The sequence below is a fragment of the Zerene cesonia genome, chromosome 11 (assembly GCF_012273895.1).
Source record: "Zerene cesonia ecotype Mississippi chromosome 11, Zerene_cesonia_1.1, whole genome shotgun sequence".
Classification (NCBI taxonomy): Eukaryota; Metazoa; Arthropoda; class Insecta; order Lepidoptera; family Pieridae; genus Zerene; species Zerene cesonia.
In genome coordinates, this window is record NC_052112.1 from 2,507,597 (window position 1) to 2,532,580 (window position 24,984).

A 24,984-nucleotide genomic window follows, 5' to 3' on the forward strand; every position below is an offset into this window, starting at 1 on the left:
TTTTTTCTATAGTTTGAGAAAAATTCACAATTTGCGGTAAAAATGCAGGTGGGCCGATTTTTTTGACGACCAGTGTAGTAAGTATAGACTTTGTCAGAATAAGTAGGCTTCGTTTTTACCGAAACTTATTTATACCTCTTAATTAGAAAAAAAAAATATTCGGTAATATCTTTTGGAAAATCAAATAATAAGTAATACTTGTAGTATACTAATTGAATGTTGGTTTTTTGTTAGATAAAAAGGTAATTATAAAAATCCGTTGAAATTTGTATATAATAAATTCGCCCGGTTAAAACACAAATAATGTTCCTTTCAAAATTTAACAAGTACCCTCGTTTGTAAGCTAATTAAAAAAAGGTAGCTGGTAGGTCTGTTGAATGAATTAGAACACGAGTTACAATGGAATTACAATAAAAGGATAAAAACTGTGAAGGAAGCCAGACTTGGTGATGTCGGAAGGTTGACGTGTACTTTCCATTCAGATGATAAATATTACTAGATTCTCGTTTCTTCTCCCGTTTGGTTAGGGATTCCCATGGGAATGAGATTTTCACTCCATAGTCTATATAACTCTCCAACCTCCTATCTATCTCAAAGCACAAAATTCATAAGACAATGTTGTTTTATTCCGACTAAAGGATAAACAAGCAAACACACTTCGCTTTAATCTACACTAATATTATGAAGAGGAAACTTTTGTATTTTCGTCACTATTACAGGCAAAAACTGCTAAACCGATTTAAAAACTCTTGTATCATTAATAATTTACATATCACTGAGTGACATAGGGCATATTTCTACCACGAACGGGGCCAGGGCGAACAGTTAGTTAATAATATAAAGAAAGAAAGTGACGATTAGTGAATCATTTATTTCTCTTTAGAATTTTATTAAGTTCACAAGATTCTGTCCATATTCCTAAATTAACTATCCTATTCATGAATTTCATAATATTAATCATCACTAATGACGTCACAAGCCACGAAATAAATAGCACTTGATTAATAATAAAGTTAGTTTACGATCCTGCACTGGGTTAACGCAAACAGTTATATAATAATAGTGCCATGAAATACGTAAGCATTGGTTGGTGTTATATGCTCCAATTTATTGTTTGTTCCCGTAAATATATGCGAGGAATAGACATGTGTTTGTTGAACAAAACAAATATACAAGCTGATGGAAGATTCATAGTGAAATTTTAAGATAATCGAAGAAACAGCTGTTATTATAACTTAATTTAAACTTACAACATGAATATTTTAGTGCTTTGGTTGAATTTTTTAGAAATTTCGAATTTTGTTATTAGGTGTTTTCAAAATAGCATAAAATGTAACCTTATATAACTAGCTATTGGCCTCGACTTCGCCCGTACTATTCCGGGGTAAAAAGTAATCCTATAGCAGGAAATAACGTAGCTTTCTTTTGGTGAAAGAAATTTCAAAATCAGACTTGTAGTTCCGGAGCCTTTACAAAGAAACAAAAAAAAACTTTTCGTCTTTATTATATTAGTATAGATATACATTACAATAATGTCAGTAGCTGATATTTTTTTAGCATTTGTTTAAAAGACATGTTTACACGTGTTATGCTCGCATAATGAGATCATACTTCTTTATTTTATTGCTTGCTTTTAAGAAAATCCGATTGTTTCTTTATTTATTTAGAACATGAACAAAAGAATTCGCAAAATAAAATATACCTAGACAATATACAGCTTATCGCTACACATTAATCTCTTTCAGACTCTCTCAGGTAAAAACAAATTACAATAGTAATAATCTTTTTTACAAAAATACTAAATACGATGCGTTTTTTAAGAAAACTATATTTAATAAATAGACTAAACGAATTTAGTATTATTACAATGTCTAAGCTTTAATTACTAGATATATAATTGTATTGATGTAATAGAAATAATGATTGAAATTTCTTCGTAAGTTCTTAAGAAATAAATAATTACATTATATCAAAAAGATTTAAACACGAATCTTAAATTCGAATAGAATTTTTGAGATCCTTGTTTTGTTTAGTTAAAGTCTGAATTAAAGAAAATAAAAACATATTAAAATTAGCGGTAGGTATGAAGTTATGTTTAATTGAATAAAGCAAAACGGAATATATACGTACGATAGACTAATATATTGAGGTGTATATGTGATTTATTAAGGAAGATGCCTCAAACCGGGTTGTACGACGGACACCCGGATATCCTATTTGGCCAGGCTTCCTGTTTCTCTACGTTACTTGTACCTACAATTTAATTAAAATGAACTGTCATACATTATACAGCCTATAATAGTTAGAAGGGTAAGTTATCTAAAGTATGGTTTCCTACTAATCCTACTTCTTACTTATATTATAAATGCAAAAGTTTGTAAGGATGTGTGTGTGTTTGTTGCTCTTTCACGCAAAAACTACTGAACCGATTGCAATGAAATTCGGTACGTAGACAGCTGAACAACTGGAATAACATATAGGCAACTTTTTATCCCGACATTCCTACGGGATACGGACTTACACGGGTGAAACCGCGGGACGCAGCTAGTCTCCTATAAATCCTACCAACATTGTAGAAGGAATAATTTATTAACAGATTTGGTTCAAATTTGTCGCATATTAACATATAGACAATGGCATATATATAACCTAAACAACAACTTAGCATATTTTATATTTAAATATTATTTCTCCTTAATGTTGCAAAAAACTAAAAGGTGACTGACTCATCTATCAACGCAAAGCCCAAACTACTGGACCGATCAGGCTGCAATTTGGCGTGTAGATAGCTACTATAATGTAGGCATCCGATAAGAAGAGAAGAGAGAAGATTTTTGATAAATTCTAACCCTAAGGGGATAAAATATGGAAGTTAGTACCATGTAAATTAATTTTGACCACGCGGCCGAAGCTGCGGGAAACAGCTAGTTTGTGAAAACCGAAAGCCGCGTGTAGTATTAAATACATTTTCAAGCATTATCATACAAAATCGATACATCATTCGTGATGCGACACTGTTGCTTTAGACGCGAAGTGATTTCAGATTCTATTTACGCAGTAGTGTTCAAACTTCAAGGTGCATATGGTAATAATTTCATTTATTATTCACAGACGGGCTCGTCACATTACGGGTGACGAAACCGGGGCAATAAATAGTCATATATTAACACTAGCTCTCCGCCCGCGGCTTTTCCCGCGTAGTCGCAGGTAAGATAGACTCGGGGTTTTCCTCGCATGTTCCCGTTATCGTGAGATTACCGGGATAAAAATGTTTTTTATATCCTATATCCCTCCCCCGGTTCTAAGCTACCCCTGCACAAATTTTCAGCCCAATCGTTTAATCCGTTCTTGAGTTATAAATAGTGTAACTAACACCACTTTCTTTTATATATATAGATGACAAAGCGTTACTTTTGTATCGTTACAAGGGGTAAAGGAAAGGTTATAATGATGTTAGTTTATTTGAAGCGTGCAAGTTTTTACATGCAAATTAATTCTAACTAGCTCCGCCCCGCGGTTTTAACTGCGTAAGTCCGTATCCCGTAGGTATATCGGGATAAACATTTGCCTATGTGCTATTAAAGTTGTCCAGCTATCTACGTACCAAATTTCATTGCGATCGGTTCGGTAGGTTTTAAGTGAACGAGTAACAAACAAACACATACACACATACATCCTCACAAACTTTCGTATTTATAATATTAGTAGGATTTAGCGTATTTAGTACGTTGACTAGATAAACTTAGATAATGACGTCTAAATATTTATTTTCTTGAATATACGAGCTTTATTATATAGTATAAAGCAAAGTCGCTTCCCGCGTCTGTATGTATGTATGCTTAGATCTTCAAAACTACACAACAGATTTTGATGGGGATTTATTTTAATACGTAGAGGAAGAGGAAGGTTTATCATTTTACATCTATTAAACTACTCCGAATTTTGCGTGCAAAGCCGCGGATAAAATTAGTATCGTATAAAATTATAAATTATGTGTTTTGTGGTATAGAGGTCGATGAAAATCATATTATTGAGGCTATGTCGGTCGATGAATAAATAATATCATTTACTGTCAAGGTATTTGAGTTATGCAGGTGTTGTGTGTATATTCATATATTATTTATTTGCTGGATATATTCTCTATAGGGAAAAGATTGTCACTTTTCCCGCCTTTATTATTGTTTTTAAAAAACGATCAAGGTTATCAAATTATGTCCATCTGTGATCAGATATCGCAAATATTGATTTTTAATATTTGTTTGGCCATCTGTTTCATCCGAGTAAGTAGATAAACTAGTATAAGTGTAAGTGGTAATAAACTATGAATTATATTTTACACCAGCTCCACGCCCCGGCTTCGCCCGAGTAGTATTTTATCGTAATTGAAATAAATATTGTAAACATTTCTACCTTTTAAGTTGGATCAAACTGAACATGGTGAGCAAAATTTATTAAAATCGTTCGAGTAGTTTAGGAGTCTACTGCGGACTAACAATGTGACACGTAATTTATATATATTAAGATTTTTAAACAAATAAGGTACATGAAGAACAAAAACACGATTTATTTGCTAAAATAATTAAACGAACAGTAGATTTATTTGCAAAACTCTAAAAACCAACTATAATTCTATAGATTTACTTAGCGTTTTCAAAGGGTTTATTACCTGATCATATTGGCAGATCCCTTTTTATCTTTCTCTTATCTCCACGATCTTAGAATGTTTAGAGTTGACTATGGTGCTTTATGAGGCTACCGGCTAAGCATTTTTTATGGATATGATAATACAATGTAACGGCATACCTTTTGTTATGGAAATGAGTGCGTAGTTCGATGCGCACTTTCTCTATGTTGCAATATTGATTATAATTGAATGTCACTGGAATGATGGATAATAATTTGTGTAGTGTAATTTAAATATTGCCATTATAAGTGATATAAAACACTGTTTGACTTGATTAGATCGATGTTATGTGCGTTATAATATGTATATTGGATGATATTGATTTAAAATCTATATTGACTTAGCGACGATTAAATGTATGATAATTTAATAGCTATGTCCAGTTGCAAGTACGCTCAGTGCATGTTAAGTTATTTAAATTATTTCTAGTTATATTTGACAATTATAAAAGCTAGTTATCTTAGATTTCGTTATGTTTATAGTGATGTTATATGAATTGTTTTTGTAGTAAAGGTAAATGTTGGGTTGGATTCGTAATTACGTGGACGGCAAGATGGCAAATGGCCTAATGTCATTGCGAGGTCATCGCCCTCCATTGATCGGTCTGTTTGTAAACATTGCGAGATATTTAAATTTTGTGAATAGTATTTATTAGTAGAGATGCAGTTAGTGTTATCTCTCAAGTTAGTGTTGCTTAGAGCTACTAAATGACGATTTGCAGTAATTATGTATAGCAGTTTCTTGCATTGTTCTAGCATTATTTATCATGACTATGATATATATGTCGATTGTTTGCAGATGTATCAGTTGGGCTTATTAACTAATTGCGTAATGAATAGTGAATGGGTCTAGAGATGAGGTTGTAGAGCTTACCTGTACGATTTGGGCGCTGTCCTTGTCGAGCAGGAACTCCATGGACTTGTGCGGGCGCGGCGCGCGCTGGTCGGGCGGCGCGAGGGCCAGCAGCGAGCGCGCGTGCAGCACCGTGCGCTGCGTGTCCACGTCCGTCTCCAGCACGCCGGGCGCGGGCGCGGGCGGCGGGCGCGGCCGCGGCGGCTTGTGCGCCACGCCGCCCGGGACGACCGCCGGCGGCCGCGACACACCTTCGTCCTTCAGCGGGATCCGCACATACTGCGGCCCGGCAGCCGGCCGCGCTCCCTGCGCCGCGTCTGCCGCGCTCGCCGCCGTGCCGCCCGCCCGCCCGTTCGCGCCTGCGCCGCGGCCCTTCTTGCGCCCCGAGAAGCGGAAGTTAGCGAATCGCGAGAGGAAGCCTGCGATGCGGCTGCGCGGTGCGCGCGCGCCCGCTTCCGACATCGCCGCGGGAAGGTCTGCGGCCGGCGCGCTCTCCCCGCTCCCCACCACCACGACCTCCGCGTCGGCCGCGTCGTCGCTCGCGCTCGAGCTCTCGCTAGGCGCGGTCTCCGTGCTCGCGCTCGCTTCCCGCCAACTCACTTCAGCCACTATCGGCGAGAACGTCACGCCTTTGGAGCCCGCCGACACGGACCGCATCGGCGGAACGCTGTCTGGCGGCGCGACCAGCTGCAGTGACGCGCGTAATTCTTCAGGTGTTTCGCGATTGGGTGTAGTCCGTGATCTTAATTCTGGCGTGGATCGAACTCGGGCGTCCCCAGCTCGTAAAGGTGTAGAGGTAAATGCTGGTTCGCGTATAGGTTCTGGCGACGGTGAGCGGGGTGGTGAAGGGGTCGGAGAGGATGGTTCTATTCGCCGCCGTAATTCATCTAACACATCATCCCACGCCCCCCAAGAGTCTCTAAGTCGTTTTGCGGTTAACACTGAAATCTCACGATCGTAATTACCAGTATCGGCCAGAGCTCTCTTTGCATTTTCATCCAGCCTGCGGGCTGTCGCTTCCATTTCACGTGTGAAAGCTCTCTCTGATTCGGTCGTGGAGTCGCTACCCGCGCTCGGTTCTCTTGCAGGTGTTGAGCGGACGGGGCATGCTACCACTTCAACGGGAGGCGGGGGTGGCGGGTGTGGTGGATGGTGCGCGGGGCGCGGGGGCGGCGGCGGCGGCAGGCGCGGCCGCCTGGGCCCACCGCGATAATCCAGAGCTGTAAGGTCCGCCACACTGACAGTAAAGCTATCACACACTTCGAACGTTTGGCGAAACCGCGCGTTGTGCGTCGCGTGGCGTCGCGGCTCGGCGCACACGTCCAGCTCTGCGGGCAGGGACAGCGCGCGCGCGGCTCGCGGCGGCCGGCGGCCCGCACTGGGCGAGGCGAGGCACGGCACGCTCCCGGCGGCGCTGGGCCCGTGCGCTATTTCGGGCTCGCGCCGCGCCGGCGGGGGCGGCCGCCGCGCGCGCTCACTGTAACCGCTGTCTTCGCTGAGGTTCTCGGCGGAGAGGTGCGCGCGGGGAGCGGGCCGAGACGGTGGCGGTGACGACGGCGGTGATTCCAGCGAGTCTGGAGACAAACTGGGAGACGCGGGCGCTGCACATGAACGTTCGAGCGATTCGAACTGAGCCAGGCTGGAGGAGCGGGACAGTGAACCGGTGCTGGTGGGCGACGTGGCGCGCTCCCGCCTGCGCCGCTTCGCCGGGCAGGCCCACTCACGCTCCGACTCGCTATCGCACTCTGATCCTACAGGACAAAATGAACTACTGAAAAACGTGCGTTTCAGAATAGAATTAAATCTGGACGACACGCGTCGTAACGAACTGGGACCGGTAATGACAATGACACCAAATTGTGATACAAGAATGGGCCTTGGAAGTACGCCAAAAAAGCAAAAGCATAGATATTAACAATCCTTGAGAAAAAAATAACATCTCATTGTATATTATGAGTAATTTACATACTTATTCTCCCATGTACAATGTTATTAAAAAAAAAATAACGCAAAGACCCCTAGTCACAATTTTTTTTAAAGCGCGCCATCTATATAGTATTGTCGTAACTACGTGACTTTACTAACAAATCTCGGCTGCACGAATATACTATTTGACGATAGATGGCGCTTATATCACAACTTATTCTATCGCTATCTTACCTCCATTTCCACGGACGTGTATAACGGAGTCGGCATCAGAATCAGAAAGCCAAGTGGCTGCTGAGGAGCGTTCGGAACGTAAGTCATCGCTTGTCTCTTCTACTATCGTTTCGAGATATAGAGCGTGAGTGCTGCCATTGTCTCCTGCGGACAAATTTCAGTGTTATTTCGCTAATCACCACTAGATGGCGATACTTAATATAAATACATTGTGCACTATAAAGTACGCCGACAGTAGTAACTACATGAGCATTTCTATTTATTCTTATTGGTGAGTGTGAAGATGAGTATATCTTTTTTTTTTCAATTATTAAATATACAGAATTGACCTCTTTACAGTTTTCAATTATAAGTAAAGTTTTTTATTACGTCTGAAATAATATTACATAAATTATTCAATATTTGTTAAATTATATTATGTGTAGTACAAATCTTTGTTACAGTTATTACATAATTAACAAAAGACAATCTATTTACTTTTTTAGACTTAAGCTTACGTACCCTCACTCATGATTCTCTAAATTATATAACGATAATATAACTTTTGTTCGTCGCAAACTAATTTATCGCGTTCTTTGAAAATACACCTTGTGATTGAAATACTGAGTTTATAATTTAATGGCAATGACAGACACGAGTTCACTGACATTTTATATTTATGCGACAAGAATTAATTAAAGTATCGTCACAGTAATGGAATGTACATTAAAGCGTGTTTATTCTAAATACATATTTAATCATTAATAACACATGGTTTTACATCTAAAAAGGTTTGAATGTGTGAATAACAGATGAGTGAAGAGAATTAGCAAATATTTGGATATTTGGACATATGTTACGAGGCGGTCTCCTAAAATCGTATAGCTTTTCCTACAAAATGTTATACCTACATACATTATACCTAAGAAATCTCGTATATTACTATTTTGCGACTCAAATTGTGGCGTGATTATGCGAAACCATTTCTCTTTCCACATTTAGATCCAAGACGAGTCTTTTCTTTCAATAACCACACTATATAGGTTCAATCAAAATAGAATACAACGAAATCTGAATTTAGAATGACCATAACGGACTACGGAGGTCCGTATCACGTTTGACCTTGAAAGGAGTACTGTGAATGAATTTTTATCACTGGCCTACTCTCTTTGAAGCATTTACCGTATTTACTTGTCCATATGATCTACTTGGCACAAATATTAGCGCTTAGACTCAGGTGACACGGTCTAAATGCTTGTACAATCCGTTTGCGCAAATTTAACTGTCATTTCTTAGTTTATAGGTTATCGACTTACTGCTTTTTATTATAAATATTAGCTACGTTATCAATAACTACACTTTTTACGGCAATAATTGCAATTTTATTTTCACGTTTTAATTTGAATTATATAACACATATATTTTAATGACATTTTAACATATCATGATTGAACCAGGGACACGTAAGTACCAACGTAGTGTATAAAAATGTCTCCTACAGTTTTATGTAATAATGACAGTATAACATCTAGATTCTAGATTGCATAATGAATCGGAATGTTCTAATGAGTATTTTAATAAGAGTGTTGACCTCTGCTGGTAATACGGTATCTTTTTCGTCTTAATTAAGAAATGGTAGAGATTGCTTTGGCTAAATTTGATTTATGAATATTTTCTATGATTAATTATGACTACGAAACAATAAAAATCGTTTTCTTTACATATTTGAGTAACTATAAATAACATTGCAAGCTGATTAAGCCTGATATCAGGTTTTTGAGTGGAAACATTACAAACATACACATAAAAAAAACCGAAATCCTTATATAAGTTTAGATAACTGTGATATTGTTAACACTAAGCATTTAATAAATATATTAAAGCTTTAACTTCGATGTTCGTACGAACATATTATGGCTTCAGAGCCAAAACAACCAACGTATGCTTATAATTAAACGTCTCGATATGGCTTCACATGGGATTTTTTGGGCATTAGTTTACAATTTGTCAACAAATATTTCCCTAGGAGTAGATTATATACGTATATCTATGGAACGAATGTTATATGAACAAAACTGTCTTGAAATCAGCGTGGCTTCGTCGTTTTATGATACCGACTTGAGCAGCTATCGTTTTAATATTGCTACGATTAATGGGCACATTTCTATGAAAGTATTATTATGTTCTTTATCTGTGCATAAATTGTGTGTGCTACTTTTTCACAATCACACAGTCACGGTGCGCGAGCCGGGTGAGAGGCGATCAAGAAGTCGGTGATATTTAGAAATGTCGCCATATTTTACTGCTTTCCGCTAAATCGTGATACAATATACATGCCCGTGAATCGTTTGTTGTTCGAAAAGCGAAAGTATTTATGATATTCTCGTTTTGTATTTAAATGCATTAAAATAATATAATGGCGACTCTGTTTGTTCAAAGCTCTATGCCCGTTTAAGAGAATGAGAATGAGAACGGGTATCGGGGCAAATGAATCCAGCAGAATGAAAGCTAAATAAAGTATAGGGCAAAGTAATGCCATTCATGTGTTTTTCCTTACACGACATTCACTGAGACAAATTGGGTAAATTAAAACGTAGTGATGCTCACAAATGCATAATGACAATTCGATTGTATTAAGTTGTGTTTTTTTACCCCATAACTTTTTACAGTGTGAACTTTTTATAAATTTTTTTTTGTTACCATCAGATAAAAAAATGTCTTCTGAAAATTTCTTTTTCATAATAAAATTTTCGTAAAACATAATATTTCGATTCGATTCTGGTAACCTATTGGAACTGCTACAAAAATATGTTCACGCGAAATAAACAAAAGACTGCACATCTTACATCGCATTAGTTATTATTCGATCGGCAATATAAAAACTAATAATAGTTTTATTAAATATGTAGTTTTTAAATTACCTTGAATTTAAATTTTACAAAATGTTTTACTACAATGATATAATCAAAACAATTCACAAACTACATATATTGCTTATAATATTTGATGCTTTTCCCTACCGGAGGCGTTTAGATAGATAACGGAGAATGCAAATAAAACCTACACTTTTTTTCCGTCTTCCGAAACGTAGCAGTCAGCCACCGTACCACAACCGTACCGCAGACATGGTCATCTACCGTGACAGAATACCGGTCCAAAGGTTTGAAAATGCGCAAATTTAACTGCACATTGCTTGTTATCACGTTTGTTCGTTTTGGAAAATTTTACATAAGCCTGAGCGACTGAGCTGTAGCCAACGATCACTTCCACTCATGAACATTTGAAGATAACGCCTCTGTGAATGGCTATCCCGCTCTTCATGTGTTTAACAAACAAAACTTTAACAGTCACTATTTGGTACATAATAGCATATATATGATAATACTAGTTGCGCCCCGCGGTTTCACCCGCGCACAGAATACTAACTAGTAACTAGACCCGCGTAAGTCCGTATCCTGTAGGAATTATATTATTTTTTGCCGTCTACTCTGCACATTTTTACTGTGTTACAATTTTAATTTTATTAACATGTCGTCAAATATCATTTCAATAGCAACGGTCTTTACATACGATTTATTAAATATAATAAACACTTTCGTTAATTAAGTGGAATTGCGCATTAAATATAGTTTTAAAGTAACAAAAATGGGCCCAATAATGGTGTTTTATGATAATTTTATAGATTAAATATAAGAAGAATCCATCTGTTGTAAAACTTCTTATCAAAGAAACTTCGCGCCTAGAATTCATTTGAATACAAAATGCAATGTATGAAAAATATTCCAAGAATGCAGTCTTATCTGAACCTTTATAGTGATGGGCCACATTCCGCAGAAAGAGATGGCAATAGGTCCTAGAAACTTTATGATGAAACTTTATTCTCTTTATTACCTACACTTGTATGTAATCGACTCATTTAGACTGGATTTCAACGCTAAACTGACAGATTAAATTCAAAGTTTGTTTACACAATTACCAACAATCGTTAACAAATAGATAATTTATGAGTTTATCGTATTATCCTGAATCCTAAGGATCGATAGGATTAAATTATCTCCTTTACTCTGTATAGCAAGTGAGACAATTTAGTTCATTGTAGAATTAAAGCGCATTTACACTCAATTTTTTACTATTTTGTATGTATGTTTTTTGTTGTTATCTTACTTCTAACACTATACTATATACTATCCCACTAATATTATAAATGCGAAAGTTTGTAAGGATGTGTATGTGTGTTTGTTACTCTTTCAGGCTAGGTTACTACTGAACCGATTGCAATGAAATTTGGTACGTAGACAGCTGGACAACTGGAATAACATATAGGCAACTTTTTATCTCGATATTCCTACGGGGTAAGTCCGTACTTACGCGGGTGAAACTGCGGGGCGCAGCAAGTATTGTATATACCTCGCAATGTGTTGATAATTTCCAACAACAGAAAGATATCAAATGATTTAATATAATACTTTTGTTATCAACACGCATATAAGTGCATGTTAAATCGATTCCTTTAATAATCATTATTTATACGCAAATATGATTCAATATAGACAAAGTACACATGAAATAAGAGATACATAAGTATATAATAAAAAATAAAAATGTCGTTTTGTAATTATTTTCATGTTTTTTGGTATTAATTAAGTCCCTTTATGTAATATATACCTCAAGAGAATGTAAGCAATAAAAAAATTAAAATATTTTATAATTAATCGTTTACTTCGTCGAGCTCAATTTAATGGATCCCCATTATATTTAATGGTATTATATTGATAATTTTATATCCCTACTTATTGATATTATAAAAGTGAAAGTTACCCTCTCTGTCTCCTCTTCATGCATAAACCACACAACCGATTTCAATGCAATTTGGAACCGAGATAGTTTGAAAGCCGAGAAGCTACATGGGACACTACATTTTATCGCTGAAATACCACGAGTACAGCTACCATATGGGAAAAGCCCGTGCCTGTATACTTTCATTTGACTACACGGGCGAAACCGCGAGCGCAATGCTAGCAAGTGTAATTATAAATAAGCAAGCTATAGCAGAAAGAATATTATATAATACTTTTTTTTATTTGGTCGGCTAACTGAAGAAATTTTTAAAAAGCATTTATTGTTTTAATAATTTTTATCATTATATTATACGTTATCGCTACAACGCGACCATTAACATATTTCGAGAAAGTGCCATGAAAGTTCTCATGATGCTGTTGATTACATAAACAATATAATACGTGGAGTCTTTTATTATAAATGTGCACTTTTGAGTTGTTATTGTTGAAAACGAGTTATTTATGCATTAATAAAACCCTAAACGTGGGAATACCAAGCTAGAACTAAAACCAGATTATTAACTAGTCTATGCCCAAAACCATACAATTTTAATTCATAATAATATGTAGACCTAAGCATTGGAAAGAGTCAGTGTTAGTGTAAATAAAAATTCAGTCAAATTGCTGTTTTTTGACGTTGATTTATGAACATAACTAGCTGCGCCCCGCGGTTTCACCCGCGTAAGTCCGTATCCCGTTATATTCCTTTTTATCCCGATATTCCTGCGGGATACGGACTTACACGGATGAAACCGCGGGGCGCAGTTAGTGTTAACATATATACGTGTGAAGCCGGGTGACAATGTTCGTGTTCGTGAATGCTGATAGCATTCCCAAATCACAATGCATTCACGTGAAGAAATCATATCGGACCTTGAACCAATAAAAGTCACAATATTGTTTGCGTCACCGCTCAATTGATATGTCACTATCCCACATTTGAGCTAAATGGTACAGTGGTTAACGTGCGAGGTGTTTACGAGACAAGGGGAAGAGCACAGGCACCAAATCTCACGTGAGGGTGTAGGGCCGTAGGCCATGGCGCATGAAAGTTTTCCATAACGCGATCATTGCAAATTTTACTTTATCGAGCTTTCCTGCCCTCATTGTCTAGTAATATTTATTTAATATACGCTTTCTTTTTATTATTTTATGTAAAAAGTAGTTTGAAACTAAAAAATCACGTTTGTATGATAAAAAAAACTATAATGTCTCACTTGCTCTAATACAGAGAATACGGAAGGAAATTATTTAATCCTGGCGATCCTAATCTGTGCGCACGCGTAATTCAATCTGTTTGTTTAAAGTGAGTCAAAATCTAGTCTAAAAGAGTTGGTTACATACGAGCTTTCAGGTAGGTAGGTAATAAAAAAGTGTTAATAATTTGTTTAAAAATATAAAACGCACAGAAAACAATTTTTGGTAATATACAACTTTTATTATATATAACAAACCTTTTGCAATATGGAGTCTGTGATTTGTGAATACTATGAAACAATGAACACGCATGCGTACGCACAACTCGTTTTCATAACACGGAAGTTTATTGTTGTCTAGAATAGCGGTTATGTTCCCACATCGGTACTGCTTTGTAATTAGTTTTTAGAATAAATGTTAACATTAATTTATCTCACTCAATTTGTATTTTTCGAAGCTGCGTATGGAAAATTGAATTTGATATGCACCTAAGTATATTTTTATTCGTGGGTTATGAATTCTTATATTATGTTAATATAAATTTCCATAACATCACAGATAATTTACAGGTCATAAAAGCAATGGACATCAAAAATATTTTATAAGCGCTTGAAGTTCGAGCAGCCATGACAGCAGAAACAATTTAAAAATCGAACGCGCCCAATGAAGGATGACGGTTGCAGCTGCGTTCAGGAATCCGTTGAGAAATCAGTTGAATAATTTATTATACGTCAACGTTCGCACCGCAATGGGTTCGTTCTGACACGGTTTATTAGATGCACATTGAATTGTAATTGACAACATTACCTCAGTGGTGTAAGAAAATTTGTATAAATTGTAATTTTTTTTATCAAAACTTACATTCTATTTTCAATTATAAACGTTCAAATCGACCATATAACCCAGCTCATAAATAATGTATGGGCTGTTTCATACAGAAATAGTGCATATTTCGTTAACGTGGTTTCTGTTGACGTGCAAGAACAATTGTTTGTAGTATGTCAATGAAATTGACTGTGTGAAATATAGAAATCGAATGCTTGAAGTCACGAATGCAAAGGATAAGGAACCGGTTTTAAATGTAATTGTAGCAACAAATCCGTGATAAATATACGACGGTATGCGTGGAATGCGGCGTTGCAAGTCGCTTAGATAGTGTGGAGTGCGGACAAAGATGTCTGTAGTCTATGCAATGCTTTAGTTAATTAACTTTTAAAGGAAGAATTCATAAGAATGGATGTGATCCTTTTTTAACTGTTGTGTTGAAACAGATCGAAATAATAGCAGTAAACGGGCTGCGAATATGAAGACGTGATACCTTATATATATCACAAATTATTCTGAATAAATAAATATAGATTAAGGTGGAATTGTGCATAAATGCAATGCTGTAGACTATCGTATTATTTTGCACTCTATTCTTGGTTTACGCTTTCTTATTTATTACGGACTTGCGGGCATTTATTTATTTATTTATTTAGGTCAGGTTATTGCAGGTTATTAATATCCGCTACTCTATCTGTAAAAATATTAAAATATGAATATAAATTTTGAGAAAGCGTAAAATTTTTGGTGTGTGTATTTACATTTAACTGCTATTTCTGATCTTTTACTTACGTATCAGATGAGCCAAGATTCTACGGTGGTTAAGTGTAATTTATACTAAATATGTACCAGTAGATAAATCTTAGCTTTTTATATACATGCCTTTGGATATGTAGAACTATGCAGTATGCGTCTCCCATAAGCCAAGATGAACTAGTAACTATTGAAGAATATATGGATTTACAAACAATTTTGTTTTAATAGAATTACTAACGTTCGAAAGAGAGAAGTTCCATAAGAGTTCGATGTCCTAAGCTTAGAAATGGACGGAACATTTTTGAATTTAGAACAAATCTGAACACCCAAAATGACCAGGAAATCTTTTTAATTGCATATAATAGTTAATTTTTTTATTTGAACAGCCAGCTTCTAATTCAACAATATAATTGATGTTTTGCAGTCGCTCAGCGCTATATCAGCGAGCCGTGTGAACTTTGATATTATGTTCCGTCTTGTTCCTTGAGGCATTGAGCCATGTCAGAAGCAAACAATCTTTCAATCTTTAATACTTTACAGCAATACGTAATGATATTAATTTTATGTACTCTATTATTCATTATGTACATTACAATAATTTTTACGGTGTATTTAGTCCGAAAGCAAATAGGTACTACAATTCATCAATTATATCAAAATTAAACATGTATATTTTATATTCTAATCGGTAAATTTCTAAAAGCTTATTGAAGCTGCTAGAAACTTCAAATTATTATTAGACTTTATAGTCCTGCTAAGCAATGTAAGGATTATAGTAAAGGAAGCGTTCTATCTGTTAACTACAGACAGAATACCAATTAGTTTGCACGGTAACAGGTTAGAAACAGCGGGTGCTATTGCAGGATTTTAAATATCCTGCTTCTACATATTTTTAAAAAGTGAAGTGTTTCTATCCTTGGCCTATTAATATCAGCTAATATTATAAAACTATTAATGCTGTTATATTTTATATTGATAAACAGGTTTGAAGCATGTGTTTGAAACATATAAAATAAACAAAACGTGAACGCAGCTTACCTATTCGATACCGCCTGTTCGACATTTAAAACACTTAACGCACACAAACACAATTCACGCCATCACAAACAACACATCCCGTTCGTTTTTCAAATTTTGACGTTTATAGAACGTAATTTCGATTTATAGTATACGCGAGCGTTCGTAGACATATCGCGCGTTCAACTCACAAAAGTTACCACTCGTAGAGCTGATTCATTTGAATCTATTATTATGCGTGGCAAGTGACCGCATGTCAAGAGCAAGACCAAGGATGGACTTGTTTGTGTGCGTGCCTATACGCGTATCGTTCATAACTTCTCGTACGGTAACTAATCAAGCGCGATTTTTGACTCTGGTGCGATTTTAATTCTTATATCAAACTGTTAAGGTCGCAGTTTCTCTGAACTGGAGCATAAATTTGGATTAGAATTAATTTTTGTTGAACTCAAATATTAAGTCAATTAAATATTAAAGTCAAGTTGTGATCATGCGCAATTGATATAAATTGGAATTGACATGGTATTTTGTAAAGTTTAATTGAGTGACGAGCTAATTCAAAAACAATATCACTATTTTAAGGTTGTAGAGCTATGCTCACTCTTGTGCCCAGTTCCGTCATTTATTGAAGGACAATAATTCCTTACGCCCATCCAGGTGAGGCGCCATCTGCCTGCAAAATCGAAACTATGTCTTTAAATCCACCGATAGAAATCAAATACTATTAGGGAGGGACTTATAGGAGCGTTCAAGACATGATTCTGCTGAAAATAACAATTAACTTATAAAACATATTACTGTATTTAAAATGTTACTTTATAATCCGTCAATTATGAAACAATATTTAATACAAGACTAACAAACTAATGTGCGTGACATCGCATTAAAAATAGAACCTAGTTGCCCTATGAATCGGTTATAACCTATATTATCCATAAAACTATTAACGTTTCGTGACTTATAAGCGATTAATCTCATAATCTTGTTTCAAAGAAATAGAACGACCCTTATTTTTATACGGTTTAACCCATTAAAATTGGAACTTACAAAGGATGTTATAAGGTTTCTATAGGAGCTCTACTTACATTATGAATGATTCAATTTACTTGAATGAAGTTCTATTTTTTCGAGATTATACACGAAAATATATATTAGAGAATAATTAATACATGCTGACCAAAAAACCGCTTGAATGTGGCAGAAATACAGTCGTAATTTATTAACTACGTTATATACGATATAAGACATCTAATTAATATAGAAATGCTCGTCACAGCTTGTCTTTTTCGATGACGGTTAAATATTCATTATAAACACGTATTTTGTTCTATATAAATAAAGAGAAGTTAATTATTATAATGTGAAGTGTTAGATGCCTGCCATTGCAGGAAGTCCGTCAATGTTCCGTCAATATTTTTTTACCACACGCAATCTTAGTCATTTCGCAATCAAAATAACTAAAGTAATTAACATTTATTGGATACTGATTTTATTAACTGGAGTTATGAGAATGCAAATTGCTAAAATATTAAAAAACAAATATTTAGGTCGCAGAAATATCAACTACGGAAAAGACCAGACTGCGAGTTTCAACAGAAATAATTGTGGTCATTGTTATAAATTTTTTCTGCGTCTCAAGTTTTTCGTTTCAGCTTCTTTTTAAACTGTTACAAGCTAGTTTTAATTGTTCGGTACTTAAAGCGAATTTATTATATAGAGAGGGCGCGATGTTTACCATTTTTAAAATGTTGACTATCGAAAATTATTACTATAATTCTATCGGAAAAAATCTTAAATGGGAAAAATACGAGGTAAAACGTGGACAAAAGGCAGTTTATATGTTCGATTACCCTAAAAGTTTTTACGAATTTTTAATTGACCAATATTGCATTCGAACTGAAGTTTAAGTTATATTAGGTTTTAAACATGTGATGAAGTAACATTATCCCAAAGAGACACTAACAAGGATAGCAATTGAACCCACTAAAAATAATGACACAAAGTTCCACACGATTTAACGGTTTACATTTCTTCTTTATATTTTGTTTATTAATACAATGAAAGAACTGCAGATATATGAAATATGTTATATAAATTTCAAAGAACTAAATAGGCTATCGGGTACGGACCTCAATATATCTTAAAACATATCATTCAAACTTTCATTAAACTAAATTTGGCAACATTATCAGGATCTATTCATAAACAATCAGTATTATATAAACCTACTTCCGTATACATATTCAGGTGTGCTTAGCCTTTCCGTCTATTGAGTAATGAGAGCATAATATGTAAATCATGATGTTACGAACACATTGTAACAATCAGGTAAGTACTCAATTCTTGATACACATGCGATTATATCGCTATAGGTCGATATGACTCCTACTTCCTTTAACATTTAGTTAAACTATAACTAATAGTGGTATTTAAATAGATAAGTAATTAAAGCTTATAAAAGTTAACTCGAATAAAGTAAACTAATTGAGTTTGATCGTAATTTTTGCAGTTCGTAGGTAAAACTAATTCGCAGGTAAGGTTTCTGATGCGCACCAATAGGGAATGGAACAATCTTCCGGCTTTCGTTTTTCCTAGTAATTATAATTTAGATTTATTCAAAAGGAATGTGAATAGGCATTTATTGGGTAAGCGTGCTCCATCCTAGATTGCTTGTCGCTTTCCATCAGGCGAAGCGATGGTGAAATGCTTGCCTAATCTTAAATTAAAAAAAAGACCCTTTCCTAAAGAAATGAAAAAGTATATTTAACACAAAACAATGAAACTTGGTGAACATCCATATCAAAGAAATTTCTATGAGTGCGATCGTTCTAAATACATATAGTGTTCTAAATTCAAATACATATCTTCGTAGGTTTATCACAATAAAAAAAGCAAATACAATCGTAGTTATTTATTTATTATTTAAATTTCATGAAAAAAACAAAGTAACAAAAAACATTTAGATTTTGCGACACAATTTTTCACATTGATGAATTTGAAAGGAGGTATCTCCATACTATGGTAATAATGTTGGTGCATTTTTAATAAAAGCATAAGGCAAGGATTTAATTTTAATATAAGATATAGGATTTCCTGTACCTATTCAGGGCATGATGCGTGTGGGACGCCTCTTACCAGGCCACTTGCAATAGATTACTTGTAAGCTTTGACATTTGCAATAAACTGGTTTAGCACCTTGCAACAGGAACACATGCGATCTCATTCCACTTTACGTAAAACATCGCGACCTAATGTGACAAAAATCGATTGCAATAGAACCGTTAATTTTGCTAATTCGCTTAGAAACTTTATCATTAATTAGGTTGTCATGTTTACATTGATATATTTCTGCGCTATATATGTTAAAAAAGTAGACGTTTAAGAATTGTGCTGACCGATGCTGGGCTTTTCTTTTCGGCGGGTTTTTTACCCTTTGTTTAAAAAAAAACACATTTAACGAAAGCACACAAACATATTGTAGGGGCTCTGTAAATGCGCTGTCCGCTTTTAAGTGATAAGGAAAGAATTACTAGGGGAATAAAAGAAGGGGAAGGGCGTCGATATAATTCATGAAGGTGCATATAAATGCAGAAAGCTCGATCTCCGGGGGCCTATTCTTCTCCTAGCCCTTCCCAGTCCATTCCTTCTTTCCAGTCATCAATCCTTTCCTTATACCTTATCTCTTAAAAGCGGGCAACGCATTCTCAGAGCCTCTGCGCATGTTCATGGGCGGTGGTGATCGTTTACCATCAGGCAAACCACAAGCTAAGTTGCCCGCTATGACATAAAAAATAATCTCGTATAAAATTAGTGTTCTCTATATTAATAAAAAAAAAATCATTTCGTTTTACGTATTTACTCACACAACTTTAAATAAGCTGTAATATGATCGTATTCACTTTTTACACGACTGTCACAATACATGAATGACACCTGCAATCCCAATCAAGTCATGTAACACATGCCTCTCGCCAAAAAGTGTCAGACTAGTTTGAAAGTAATAGAAAAAAAAACTAATTATGTCGGTCACAGACTGCAGAATCGCAAATTTTTAATTATATAACGGTACTGTATCTATTTCGTTACGCTAGCTGTTAATCCAAAAACAGATATAATATGATAATTGAGCTTGACAGCAAAAGTCAAAATTTGTTGCAAGACAGGTCAAAGTATGATTATGAGAGGTCTAACGAAATTTTTTAAGCCTGATTTCATTATGTATAAAGCCCATTTAAGAAAATTTATATTATGAAGTTCAAATACGGGCCAAAATTTTTCTTTAATTTACTTGTGATTGTTATTACATTATGTTTATGATCGGCAGATATTTTAATAGCAACATATAACTAAAAAAACTCAATACTCAAACATTTATTCATTCAACTGGACTTCTTATGGAAGCACTTTTGAATCGTCATATTACACAGTTATAACATTTACCACCGGTTCGGGAGGCAGTTTATTGTTATCAAATAATTTTCACTTTATATTGGAATTTTACGCAAGTTTTATACTGTTACGTTTCTTCTTCAATCATCCCTTTCCCAAATTTATACAACTACTAGCTGCACCCGGCAAACGCTGATCTGCCTTACTCTTATCGTTTAGTGGTAGGAAAAATAGATGTTAGCCGATTCTCAGACCTACCCAATATGCTTACCAAATTTCAGAGGAATCGGTCAAGCCATTTCGGAGGAGTATAGAGACTAACATTGTGACACGAGAATTTTATATTTTAGATATGTTTCATTGTAACTAAACCGCAAAATATCCTCGCTTTCCATACTTCTATTCCTAAAGTCAGTACTAATTACAGTTCTATATATACAATTAAATGACACAGGATATATTAAAAGCCAATTTTCTGGTCGACTTGCACAATAGAACGGCCATATGTTATCATGCATCTGCATACAATGACGAAGATACGTGAGAGAATTTCCTATCTGATCGTATATGGACGGAGAAGGGTGAAATTATGATGCTTTGTTCGTATAACGTTATAAATTATTGTTAACCTGCGCTATCTTTTAATCCAGTTAACGAAGCTTAAACGGCGGTAGGCGAAAAGATATGTATTATGTTGAACAACGAATTACTGACTTTGGTTTGCGGTTTCTCCTATAAGCAATTCTGCGTAAACTACAACTCTGGTAGGTTTCATCAAAATTGCAGTCGTTTTGGCATGATTGAGTAAAATACATGTCCAAACATAAAGAAAATAAGTACAGATTATTATTCAAGTTATGTTTTACAAACACAATCGTAAAATTTGTTGTCTGCTAGAAACAATAAATGGTACTAGGCAAAAAAAATCGAAAACTCAAAATCAATCATATTATGATACATTGTAATAATGCCATATGCCAGCATTGAGATTCTTAAGCGACAGCGCTCCTTAGATTTTTATCTTCCATATATACATTATTGCTTTATTTCTCTGAAATATTACATTTTCAATATAAGTTTTAAATTTAGCCCTACTCTTACTCTTCAATAGGAAATGTATAGAGAAATAAGAACTAAGAAGAAAGAAATAAGAAGTCATTGACATTTACACAAATTACTTTATCGATCTGACCACAGCGACAAATTGCATGTAACAAATTGTGTTTTCACAATATTTCATACAGTGAAAGCTTATAAAATTGAACATAAACGTCTAGGCACCTCGTACTTTCTCAATACGCCGGACATACAGCGTGGCAATGGTTTTCTTCAATGACCATAGATAATAATTTATAGTCTATTGCTAGTTAGCATTCATAATTACGTATTGATAATAACACGGATGATTGAGGACGTCTTAAATTCTAAAACTAACGATTGAAGTTTTAACAACTGCATTTTTTATTAATGATAAATCTTTACATGACAGAATATCCTTTATAAGAATAAATAAATATCATATATTTTAATTTTTTACGAAGGTTGATTTATTGAAAAATAACTCTTAACAGACGCATAGCAAGGCTGACGGACAAACATTTCCGTTGTTAGCACAATTTATTATATGTAATAATTAATAAAAAAGCAATTTTTCTAGTCTTATACTACTTTCAAATACAATAGCTTACCGGAAGGCATAAATATGCCTAATGGCTAACGTAAACCGGCTCCCCCACGTACTTTTATACACAATCGTTTATTGGCGTGATTTCATAGTAAAATTAATGTGTTGTAAACATAGTATATATATCGACACAACAAAATCATAAAAGGAAGAGGTTAATCCTATAGATATTTATAGAAATTACTCATACTAAAGATAGAAAAGGATTATTTTTTACAACACTTAAACCGCATGGCAACTTGCAAAACAGAATTCCATAGACAAGAAGTTTTAAATGTAGATTTCGAAAATGTTTTTAAGAATGTTAAGATACGAGCACAGATAAAATAGAACATTTAGTTCACGATGCGGGCGATACGTCGCAGCTTTGTCGTAATGCAAATCACTTGCGACACTATAACGTATGTCCTTACATTATTTTCACATCCAGATGGGGTTACTGTTTTTTTCTCTCTTCCCCCTGGTGCACCACTAACCGCATATCCGTGTTTTTCTTTGTGTATCGATTTCTAGGTTAAATAAAGCTCATTACTACTCAATACATGCTTGGATTATATGCTCTAATTTTTATAAGGTTATTAACAAGAAACAGGGAGAACAGTGTTTGTTTTAGTTCCGACAGCCTTTGATATCTTTAATAAATGAAATGCCACTTATTTATTTATCTCTTAATAATAATGGTATTATCTTTATTCCCGATGATGATATAAAAAAATCGAAACAAAGGGTATTCTAAACAAATATAACAAACTAGCTTTTCGCCCGCGGCTTCGCCCGCGTAGAATTCGCTTATATCGCGCGACATGGTAAGGAGTATTTTTTTCGCATTAAAAAGTATGGTTTGTTCTTTCCCACGTTTAGCTCCATCTCCATACCAAGTTTCATTAAAATCGGTTTGACAATAACGAACTTTCATACAAACTTTCATCCCCTCTTTCAACCCTTTCTACCCTTTTTTCGCGATAAAAAGTATCCTATGTCCTTTCCCAAGTTCAGTTCTATCTTCATACCAAATTTTATCAAAATCGAATCAGTGGTTTAGGCGTGAAAGCGTAACAGACAGACAGACAGACAGAGTTACTTTCGCATTTATAATATTAGTAGGGAAGTAGGGATAGTAGGGATAGTAGGGATAGTAGGGATTACCGCCATACATATTGCTACAAGAGTAATCAGCTTATGCATATCTAAAATTTCATAAAACCACGTGGTTAATCAAATGGGTGCGAAACTTATGTGCCAATATGGTGCCAAGGTTATTTCTGATTTTAGAGGTATCTCATAAGCGAATTTGTTCCGCATTTTATCGTAAACAAATTGCTTGTATATATGTATCACAGTAACACGCAATACACTGGCTAAATTAAATAGTTGCTCAATGTTGCCAGTTGCCACACAGTCAGTGTCTTGTTCCGGTTGGGTTTTTTTTACAGATTATATCAAAGGGTTATAGTTGCTGCGCATTCCCCTTTTATATTGTTTAGACTTAGCTTCGCTGTATTGTCACGGATCCTTGATAAGTGTACGAAGTTTGAACTAAATCTGGGTTTTTCAAGGTGAAAATATCTAAAGAAAATCAAAAACAATATATACTTAAAAAACAATTTCTGGATTGATTAAAAATAATTTTTATGAAATTATCAAAGACCCGAATTGTGGATTGACAAAAAAGGAATATTTGTAAGCATAATAATTTGATAATATAGAAATATTTAAACTATACCACAAATAATATATAATAACACTTGTATTTAATACTATTACATACTATAGATACAGGTTAAACCATTCACATATTTTTCAGTACTTCATGTGACAAAGAGGAACGTCTTAAATAACGCTTAAATATAAAATTTACGATGTCATTTGCCACACGGCGCACTAATTACGTACAATTGAAGAAAAGACAGTTCTACTATTAGTTAGCAGTGTTATATTATCTGTGGCTCTACCGTCTACGAAAGCGCGGTAAAATACATTGACATGTCCGTATGGATACTGATTCTAAAATTTTACATATGTTTATTTCCTGTAGTTTTCCAAACGATGAATAGCCGCCTTTTGTTGACTAATTTCAGTTTAAAAAACATGTTGATATCAATTTATTGATGTAAAGATACTGTATCATAAAATTTATTGGGACCGATGACACAAGAAGATATATACTATAGATATAGAGACAGTCGCAGAAACAGAAAATTTTTAGAAATTAAAGAAATGCTTACAATGTACCTACCTATAAAGACTATAGATTATTAATAATATGAAAATTATAAGTATGTTTAAGTTTTACTTTCCTAATTATTTTGTTCTCAAGCACGATTAGCCTATTTCAGCTATTCCTTCATCCAGACATAGGTAGTAACATTATTTCTTCTCTAAAATTATATTTCTCAAGATGATATTCTTAACTTGATATGTTCAAATGACTCACTTTATTTCATAATGATACAGTGATCTTTGCTGGTGACTAACAAACTGTATATAATTACAAAAAGGCGTAACGTGTTACGTATACTACGGTCAGTACTATACCTAGTCTTGCCATAAATATTGTAATAAAGAAAAAAGAAAATTGTTAACTGCAAATAACATTTATTACT

At 35.0% G+C, this 24,984-nt stretch overlaps 1 protein-coding gene across 3 annotated transcripts in view; it reads right to left on the minus strand.

Annotated features, from left to right (window-relative positions):
• Window positions 1-24,984, minus strand: part of LOC119830591 (nascent polypeptide-associated complex subunit alpha, muscle-specific form) — a 67,055-nt gene that overhangs the window by 36,044 nt on the left and 6,027 nt on the right. For 2 of the 3 annotated variants that reach the window (XM_038353662.1, XM_038353660.1), the window contains exons 2-3: window positions 7,697-7,840; window positions 5,558-7,287 (exon numbers count right to left, since the gene is read on the minus strand). In XM_038353662.1, coding sequence (XP_038209590.1) covers window positions 5,558-7,287; window positions 7,697-7,840 — 1,874 coding nt within the window. Of the gene's footprint in view, window positions 1-5,557; window positions 7,288-7,696; window positions 7,841-16,329; window positions 16,498-24,984 lie in introns of those variants that run through there. The other variant, XM_038353661.1, reaches the window with a different exon arrangement.